Below are 10,654 nucleotides of genomic sequence, written 5' to 3' on the forward strand. Positions count from 1 at the left end.
TCCTCCTCTCCCCCTTGAGGCCAAGAGAACTGTTCTAGGGACTCTAGGTTTTTTACCTTGCCAAATAAAGTGGAAGATTAGTTTTTGGATATTTTTTAGTTCCGAGCCAGGGATGTGGACCGGGAGAGTCTGGAAGTAGTATAGTAATCTAGGGAGTATGTTCATTTTAACCGAGACCATTCTCCCGATCCATGATATTTGATAACCTCCCCATTTTTCTAAATCTTGTTTGATTTTATGGAATAAGGTCGGATAGTTATGTTGGTATAGGGATTGGTAGTTCCTCGATATCTTAACCCCCAAGTATTTGATACAGGAGGAGCTCCAACGGTAATTGAAGTTTAGTTTGAGGAGTTTCACCTCTGGCTCTGGCAGACTTAGATTTAGGGCTTCTGACTTATCATTGTTTATTTTGTATCCTGAGATTTTTCCAAAATCCCGGAGTTCTTTTTGAAGGTTGGGTAGGGAGATTTGGGGTTTGGAAAGGGTTAGTATGACATCATCCGCGAATAAGGAGATTTTATGCTGCCTGTTTCCAATTTCTATTCCTTGGATGTCCGTATTGAGTCGTATTGCTGATGCTAGTGGTTCTATCGTTAGCGCAAAGAGGAGAGGAGATAGAGGGCATCCCTGTCGAGTCCCATTTGTTATCTCGAATCTGTAGTGATTGCCCCCTGGTAGTTTCACTGTGGCTGACGGGTTTTGATATAGTCTACGGACCCCCTCTAAGTATGCGTCTTTAAAGCCAAATTTGCGCATAGTCTGGTCCAAAAATTGCCAGTTTATTCTATCGAACGCCTTCTCTGCGTCCAGGCTTAACAGGAGTGCTTTGGTGCCTGTGAGGTGAACATGGTCAATGATATTAATTATTTTTCGGGTATTGTCTGAGGCTTGTCTCCCCGCGACAAATCCTACTTGGTCGATATTAATTAACCTCGGTAATATTGGGTTTAGCCTATTTGCCAAAATTTTGCTATATAGTTTGAGATCACTATTGAGGAGGGAGATTGGACTCAAAATGGCTTTTAACCAGACAGTCCTGTAAATTTCTGGACCTGCGGCTTGTCATCTCTGGGTAAGATTTAAGCACTTCTTTGAAATCTTCATCGGCTCTTAGGATATGCCAATGTTTTTGGAATATATCCTTGGCCTGATACCATTGTTGATTATACGTACCGATAAACCTTATTGATTTGTTGTACCCCTCATCAATTTTGTCCTTTAGTAGGTCTATCCTTGGAGTGTTCCTTGCTCTCTTATAGGCCCTCCGGATAGTATTCCTGCTATAACCTCGTGCCAGGAATCTGTCCTTCATAAGTGTAGCTTGCTCCTCAAATACAGTGTCGCTAGAGCAGTTCCTTTTTAGTCTTAGGAACTGACCCACAGGGATACCATTGATAAGATTGGGTGGGTGATGACTACTTGCCCGCAGGATGCTATTGGTAGCTGTGCTTTTCCTGTAGATGGTTGTACTGATATACCCTGTGGGTTCAATGCGGATGAATAAGTCAAGAAAGGTAATGTGGTCAGGACCGACCTCATAGGTCAACTTCAGGTTATTGGTGTTTTTATTCAGGTCATCGATGAACGTTTTGAGAAGGTCAAGTGGCCCCCACCAGAGTAAAAGCACGTCTTCGATAAACCTGTACCATAAGTCAATGTGGTCCATGTATACCTCATTACTCTCACCAAAAAACACTTCTGCTTCCCACCAGCCCAGGTACAGATTGGCATACGATGGGGCACACTTAGTCCCCATTGCCGTACCCTGGATCTGGTGGTATAGTTTTTTATTGAATAGGACATAGTTTTTGTTGAGTACAAAGGACAGTAGTTGTAGCACAAGGGTGCTATGTTTCTGAAATGATAGGACCCTAGTTTTCAAAAAATATGATACCGCCTCAATGCCCGTCTGGTGGGGTATGGACGTGTACAGCCCCTCGACATCTAATGATACCAAAATGGTGTCTTTACTGACACTAATGTTCTCATTTCAGAAACATAGCACCTTTGTGCTACAACTACTGGCCTTTGTACTCACTAAAAACTACTTCCTATTCAATAAAAAACTATACCACCAGACACATTGTCTTATGGTACAGGTTTATCGATGACATGCTTTTACTCTGGCTTTGACACTTGACCTTCTCAAAACGTTCATCGATGACCTGAATAAAAACACTAATAATCTGAAGTTGACCTATGAGGTCGGTCCTGACCTTGCTTGACTTACTCATCCGCATTGAACCCACAGGGTATATCAGTACAACCATCTACAGGAAAAGCACAGCTACCAATAGCATCCTGCGGGCAAGTAGTCATCACCCACCCACCCAATCTTATCAATGGTATCCCTGTGGGTCAGTTCCTAAGACTACAAAGGAACTGCTCTAGCGACACTGTATTTGAGGAGCAAGCTACACTTATGAAGGACAGGTTCCTGGCACGAGGTTATAGCAGGAATGCTATCCGGAGGGCCTATAAGAGAGCAAGGAACACTCCAAGGATAGACCTACTAAAGGACAAAATTGATGAGGGGTACAACAAATCAATAAGGTTTATCGGTACGTATAATCAACAATGGTATCAGGCCAAGGATATATTCCAAAAACATTGGCATATCCTAAGAGCCGATGAAGATTTCAAAGAAGTGCTTAAATCTTACCCAGAGATGACAAGCTGCAGGTCCAGAAATTTACGGGACTGTCTGGTTAAAAGCCATTTTGAGATTACTGCCAACCCTACTTGGCTCCCACGCAAACCCCCAGGCTGCTTCAGCTGTCATAGCTGTAAAGCCTGTAAGGTTATTAAGAATTCCAAAACTTTCACAAACTGGAACGACACACGTACATTTGAAATACGCAGTTTATTAACTGCAAAACATCGGGCGTCATATACATGGCAGAATGTAAATGCACAAAAAAGTATATTGGTAAGACCAGACGCCCCTTCAGAGTCCGTGTTTTGGAACATCTTGGCAGTATTAGAAATGGTCTTGACACCCCAGTAGCCAGACATGTCAATGAACACCATAATGGTGATCACACCGTACTTACCTTTAAAGGAATAGATTAGTTGTCACTGGGTATCAGGAAGGGCAATTGGGATCAGGAGCTATTAAAAGTGGAATCCCGATGGATTTATACCCTGCAAACCCTGTCCCCAAAGGGTTTAAATGAAGGGTTTGTGTTCAGTCCCTTCATTTAACTCACCTCACTTCCATCCATCATGTACTGATTGGCCTGTGTATGCAGGAGTACCTCTCTACTTACCGCTAAGTTCTTTCCACTTTTATACCCATTTGCAGCATCATGTAATGTATACAGCTCCCTCTGACTGAACTGTCATATCTCCAGTTGGCCGTTGCCTGTAGGAGGACGCAACAACCAATCAGATCGGAGTTCACCCGATATATACTGGAGGAAGCTCACTGGCTCCCTTCCAGCCTTGAGAAAGTGTTCACGAAACGTACGTCGGCAAGTGACGTCATCACGTCGTTAGGGGGCGGGACGTGTCCGAGATTCAAACGCACCCGCTTCTCATAGCTTTGCAGCAGCAGCTATGTGCTGGCTGTAACTATGCTATTTTAACCTTCTTAATAGCAGCCTCTGAGTGACCACATATTATATGGATTTGCTATCAAGCTTCACCACTGAGGCTGCTACTACAGACGGGATGCAGACTGTTTAATGACAGGCTCATGTTTCAACAGGCACTACGTGTGCACTGTTTGAGTGGTTCCGGTTCCCACACACCTGCATTACACCCAGTTCAAGCTGAGGTTTCTACCTTTACCCCAGCATTAACCTTTAGCAAGCTGATTTAAAGTTTGCACCTCTCAGTGGGGTATTATTAGGCTGAGCTTGTACAATAATTGATACTGTTCACTTACGTATAGCCTATTGTAATTAAGGTTAAGAGCAGCCACATACATCTACCTATTTAAGGAATACACTACATCTTATTAAGTGGCTGTTATACAGGATTTGTAGGTGGGGAGGAGTATTCACCACTATTACTGCAGTATTACAGTCATTGTACATATATATTCCTCTACAAGGCACCAGTCACATATCCTGCTGCAACCTATCATTTTAATTTGCCTGTCTCACTGGCCATACTGGAATCATACTACTGATTCCTGAGCGCCCCTATTTTAATTTTAGAGTTATGTACTCGTCAATAAAGTTTGTTTTAATTCATTAATATTCTTCACCCACTACACATCACTACCCACTTGTGTCCGTGATCCTTAGGTGATGAGTGCTCTCCTTGGGGTTCTTTTCTCTTTATTGTTCAATTTTACAGGATATTTAACATGGACCAGAGACGGTGAGAGATTGTGACTATGACATAGTAACACAGAGGAAGGTAGAATTCTTATTCTCCTTCTTGAGTGGCTGGTAGGACAGTATTTGGCCTCGGATATGGTATAAAAAAAACACTGCGCTGAGCCGTGTTGACGCTCATGCTCTCCTACTCAAGCAGGAGCTTTTTTTGTGTCTTGGCATGAACATCAGCGAGAGGCGGTACCGGAGGCGGGCTAGCGCGCGACGTCACTAACTACCATTGGCTGTTACCGGTCATGTGACCGGCCCTGCACTTCCCTCAGAGCGAAAACTAAAATCTGACTGTCGGGTGAAAGTCAGCACGCTTCCATTGCGGCTGCAGGGGCTAAGCGCTGACCATGCTCGCTGCCTTATTGTGGTTCAAAGATGCTGGAAGTAAGAGCAGCCTGAGCCTCTGCTGGTTATTTCAGGGATTTCGGATCCTTCAGAAAATAGTGATGTATTACAGATGTAGCAGACTTTATTGCACCCATTATTATGTGTAAGGCACTAATTGGTGCATTAGGGTTAGCAAATCACACAATTTGGGAACTCGCGGCTCTATTGAATTGTATTTCAAATCATCCAATAACGCAAATCACCTGGTAAAACTCGTGTCTGCGGTAACGTGAAATCCCATGATAACAGGTGCAGTAACGTCAACTATAATCTATAATCTGAATACTGTATACCCTTGTTGTCAACATCAAATATGCTTACATTTCTCTTTAAAAAATTTTTTTTACACCTGCTCTCATTTACAGTAGACCTTGAAACCATATGTAAAATACATAATTGTGTACCCCCTATTTTACAACGCTGTGGAATATGTTGGCACTTATAATTTATTTTTAATAAACTTTCCCACCCCAAAAAATTAATTGAGCAAAGGAGGCTTGTGCGCAGGAATGTTAGCACCAATTACTGAAGAATACAATACAGGCATACCCCGCATTAACATATGCAATGGGACCGGAGCATGTATGTAAAGCGAAAATGTACTTAAAGTGAAGCACTACCTTTTTCCACTTATTGATGCATGTACTGTACTGCAATCGTCATATATGTGCATAACTGATGTAAATAACGCATTTGTAACAGGCTCTATAGTCTCCCCGCTTGTGCACAGCTTCAGTACAGGTAGGGAGCCGGTATTGTTGTTCAGGACGTGCTGACAGGCGCATGCGCGAGATGCCGTTTGCCTATTGGGCGACATGTACTTACTCGCGAGTGTACTTAAAGTGAGTGTCCTTAACGCGGGGTATGCTTGTACTTTCATATGATAGGTCTTAGCTACAGTATGTTGAATATATAAATGAAATAAAAATATGTATATTTTGATTGACTAAAGATACCTTATAGTAACTGTAGATATGTCAACGGCTGTGATATAATGGACAATTTCTTCATTGATCTAGTACATTAGTGTACACATAGCTTTTAAAACATCACAGGTCTTTCTTTTACGTCTTTTGGCACATTATATGGTTAAAGCAAGCAAAGGTGTTTTTTACGTTTTGAGGTAATATCATTAATAATTGTGAAACACCAATTTACTCCCATGGGTCTTAAGTCTTTATTTTTTACAAATAAAGGCAAATAAATCACAGGGTGCATTTTTTTCACATTGAATAATACAGTACACACAATGTGACTTTTGTGTATTACCCAATTCTATTTTAATTTTATATATTTTAACAGATGTCATGCAAGACTCGACAAACAAAGAACTAAATCAACTTAAGCTACAGTCACTCTTTGGATCCCACATGGAACAGCTCCCAAAGGCAGACTTTCCTTTAAGACAGCAGACATTAAAAGATTATTTTAATATACATGAGTACGACGAAGATTATACACCCACGTTCCACGATTTCAATGAGTACGTCCGCCAGGTGGAAGACACTGCCCAAACAGCTCGAAGTGGATCAGAAGTCAATGCTCCTGTAGAGTCGTCTGAATTTCCTTGGGTCAAATACCCTAGGAGGAGGAGGGAAATGTCCACTGGAGTGGCAGGCATTTGCTGTAAATGGGGCTGCACCAAAACGGAGATCAGCACCTTGTGCTGAGAATTGTAAAATGACGTACTTTTGCATCTTACCTACAGTGTACACATAGACTTAATGAAATGAATATGGATGAGCTGATTGAATATTTTTCATAGTGTAAGAAAAGAAAATACTGGGCTTGTCACTATTTGTACTTTTAATTAAGCTCAGGCTAATAGTTGTTAATGTGTTCCTTTATAATGGATTGTTAATAAAGAGGTTTTTTTTTCTGCTGTAATTTTCTTGATTTTAGTTTATCAAAATATCAAGTGCTCAAAGACTTTTGGTAACTTCAACATAGATGTATGTTGGAACGGTAAATGTTAGGGAGTACAGTGGCTAACACAAGCTAAATCCCTAACAGCTTATTTTGTTGTTGTAGAACAATATATATTAGGACTCTCCAAGGATGCATAACTTAAGTAAGTCTTCAAAGTTTGAGCAAATAAAGTGTATTTTCCTTATAACATGCTAGCATTTAGTTTTCCTTGTTTTATCATAAAAGTTCATTGTCATGTATGGCCCAACTGTGAGCACGTGACCTGCATACAGGACAAGGGTTAATACACAGCTCACAGGCTGACCCACTATTCACATTTGCAAAGGTACCTCAAATGAACAATATCTCCCCTCAATCCATCCCTATATACCATCTGTCACGAACAGCACACATGTATTGTATTGTATGGCTTTATTTGTATAGCGCCATAAATGTACATAGAGCTTCACAGTAGTAATACACATAGTAATCATATCAATAACAAATAATATAAATAACAGGTCATGAGAATAAGTGCTTCAGACATAGACGTAACATTTAGGAAGAGGAGTCCCTGCTCCGAGGAGCTTACAATCTAATTGGTATGTAGGAGGAACGTACAGAGACAGTAGGAGGGCAGTCTGGTAAGTGCTTTTGCAGGGGGCCAAGGTTTATGTATCATGTGTCTAGTAATATCTACAGTGCTACTCATATGCTTCTTTAAGCAAGTGGGTCTTAAGGTGGATAGAGAGGTTGCTAGTCGAATATTGAGGGGAAGGGCATTCCAGAGATGTGGGGCAGTCAGTGAGAGGTTTAAGGCAGGAGAGGACTTTAGAAACAAAGGGGGTAGAGAGAAGACATCCTTGAGCAGAACGCAAGAGTCGGGATGGTGCATAGCGAGAAATTAGGGATGAGCTGTAAGGAGGGGCAGAAGAGTGTAGAGCTTTAAAAGTGAGGAGGAGAATTGCATGTGTGATACGGGATTTGATAGGAAGCCAGGAGAGACGCCGAGACAGATTTAGGAAAGAGTAGAGTGATTCTGGCAGCAGCGTTTAGGACAAATTTGTAGGGGAGACAGGTGAGCGGTAGGAAAGCCGGACAGCAGGAGGTAACAGTAGTTGAGATGGGAGAGAATGAGGTTCTGAGTCAGAGTTTTAGCAGTCGAGCAACAGAGGAAAGGGTATATCTTTGTAATATTGCGGAGGAAAAAGCGACAGGTTTTAGAGACGTTTTGAATGTGATCGGAGAATGTGACAGAGGAGCAGAGTGTGACACCTAGGCAGCGTGCTTGGGCTACTGGGTGAATTATGGTACTTCCAACAGTAATGTAGAAAGAGGTACTGTAGTAGGGCCAGGTTTGGGAGGAAGTATGAGGAGCTCTGTTTTTGTCATGTTAAGTTTAAGTCGGCGGAGGGTCATCCAGGATGATATCGCAGAGAGGCATTGTGAAACTTTGGTCTGTACAGCTGGTGTAAGGTCGGGTTGAAAAGTAAATTTGTGTGTCAGCATAGAGGTGATATTTAAACCCAAGGGATGTGATTATGTCACATAGGGAAAGTGTGTACAGAGAAAAGAAAAGAGGTCCCAGGACAGAGCCCTGGGGTACCCCCACAGAGAGATCTATGGAGGAGGAGGAGGTGTTAGCAGAAGAGTCACTGAAAGTACGATGGGAGAGGTAAGAGGAGATCCAGGATAGAGCTGTTACGAATACCAAGAGTGTGGAGAATGTGGAGGAGAAGAGGGTGCCAGTATAGAGGAATGTGTTAAATATGTGTGTGAGCGTAGGGGTTAAAGTAGGAACAAGATGTTTTAAGAGATGGGAGAGAATGGAGTCAAGAGGGCAAGTGGTAGAGGGAGAAGAGGTGATCAGCAGTGACACATCCTCTGAGACAGTGGAAAAAGAGTCAAGGAAGGCAGGAGGAGAGTTCAGAAGCAGTGTAGGATGGGAGGAGGCAACAAATGGGATGTTCGGACATATGGATTCCACCTTTTCCTTAAAATAGTCAGCAAAGCACAGACCGCACTATTGGGTCCCATTGATCCACTGACCTTCCTATTGGGCAGACCAATACAGGAAATTGATCGCCCAATATGGAAATTAATCTCCTTTATTCTCACAGCAGCGAGATGCTCGGTTGCGTCCTCATGGAAGAAGGTAACGCCCCCCACATAACAAATGGTGAAGAAAAGACTCAATGAGGTCGTGACAATGGAAAAACTCACGGCCTTCCTTAAGCGTTCGATGTAAAGTTTCTATAAAATTTGGGAGCCCTGGCTAACCCACTAACCCAAACCAATATATTCTTCACTAAGCAACGTGAACGCAGAAGAGCCTTGGGATATGGATGGGAGAGTCCTGCCGGTCGAGGGGAGGGAGGGACAACTCCCTCCCCCCCCCCACTTTCCCCTCTATTCCTCCGCACTCTTTCTCCCTCTCCAGGCCTCCGGACCATGATGTGGTCCTAGGGTCATCCCCTCAGGGGCTCTACCCCGACCCTTCTACTATTTGAACAAGGAAAAAACTATTGTACTAGGCCAGATATGTAATGTATGTGAACCTAAATATGCCTAATAAAAACGTTTGAAAAAAAAAAAATAGTCAGCAAAGTCCTTAGGTGAGATGGAGGAAGAAGAAGAGGCAGCTGAGTGTGGTCTGAGTAAAGCATCAAAGACAAAGAAGAGTCGGCGTGGGTTAGACTTGTGCGTGTTGATTAGTGATGAAAAGTACACTGGCGACACACTTTATTCGAGCTCGGCTAGTCCCACGAATTCGGGTATACCCGGGTGTATTGAGGTTTGTGACTGTTTTCTGCCCGAGTGCATTGAGGTATTTTCCAGGCAGGGATTGAAGCATTTTATTCCCGCTGGCTGCAATACTGCACAGTATATATATATATATACTGCATTACAATTCATGAATTTATGCCATCTGGTAGACACGCGAAGCATTGCAGCCTATTAAATCCTAATCATTATCATTTAACAGATCAGCCGCCCGTCAGCCAGGCATGAACCCAGGCTGGGAAGGCAAACGCAACGGGGCTTGTCAGAGGTGAGGAGCGGCGCATTCCAGGTATCTGCCAGGTACATACTGGGTATTTGCTCGAATAAAGTGTGTCGGTGCAGTAGGTTTGTTTAGCCTGAGAGAGGGCAGAGTTGAAGCAGGACAGAATAAATTTGTAGTGAAAGAAGTGAGCACGTGACTTAGATATGCAATGAGGGTTAATACACACGGCTACTCTAGCCAACTCACCTTTCTCTGCAAGGTACCTCCAATGAGTTAGTATTAACCCCTTACTCAATTGTAATCATATCTTATATGCTTCCACCACCCAAGCAATATGCAAATAAAATATGTAAAATTAATATATCTGCCAGGGTCTCCTACCAAACGACGTTTACGCCTCAATATAAATGCACTCACAATTTCCCTTCTCTAATACCTAGACACACGTAAGTCGCATCAATAGGTTCAGGCGTTCATGACTGACGGAACAAGACTAATCACGTCCGTCTTGATTCTAAATTTGAGTTGTCAAAGCGTAGAAATAATAACAATAAAATATTAGGGTTCAGCAGAATAATACGTGAGCTTTATTGTATACAGGTGTACACACACAGAGACCGCTACAGGTAGCAGATCTGACTCCTAGTCACAAAGTATGCTTTCTTATACCATTTAATAATCCTATGGTTCCTTCCATAAGAGGCTGGATTACTAATAAAGAAACAATATATTTTCTTATGTTATTGCCTAAAATGACGTACACAAGCTAAAATGATAGGTTATAGAGATATATTTTAAAGGTCACTAAACATTAATAACTGCTTAAAAACAACTTAGTACAACAACAAAATACGTCAGGGTACATCTTATCACTATACTTTTGTGCAACAAAAAAAGACGTCTGTAGAGGGAGAAAGGGGGTGGCCCGGTATTAAAGGGGTTGCACCCCATTTGGCCATCCCCTGACCTCACCAGGGAGACAAGGGGTTAACTGGGCTGAGGTCCAGAAATG

At 42.4% G+C, this 10,654-nt stretch overlaps 1 protein-coding gene across 1 annotated transcript in view; it reads left to right on the plus strand.

Annotated features, from left to right (window-relative positions):
• Positions 1–6,614, plus strand: part of LOC142493160 (relaxin-3-like) — a 31,168-nt gene extending 24,554 nt beyond the window's left edge. Inside the window, exon 2 of the mRNA XM_075596733.1 lies at positions 6,030–6,614. Within this exon, the coding sequence (XP_075452848.1) occupies positions 6,030–6,397 (368 nt within the window). The 3' untranslated portion in view covers positions 6,398–6,614. The remainder of the gene's footprint in view (positions 1–6,029) is intronic.
• The last annotated feature ends 4,040 nt before the right edge of the window (positions 6,615–10,654 follow it).

Source organism: Ascaphus truei, chromosome 1, assembly GCF_040206685.1.
Source record: "Ascaphus truei isolate aAscTru1 chromosome 1, aAscTru1.hap1, whole genome shotgun sequence".
Taxonomy (NCBI): domain Eukaryota; kingdom Metazoa; phylum Chordata; class Amphibia; order Anura; family Ascaphidae; genus Ascaphus; species Ascaphus truei.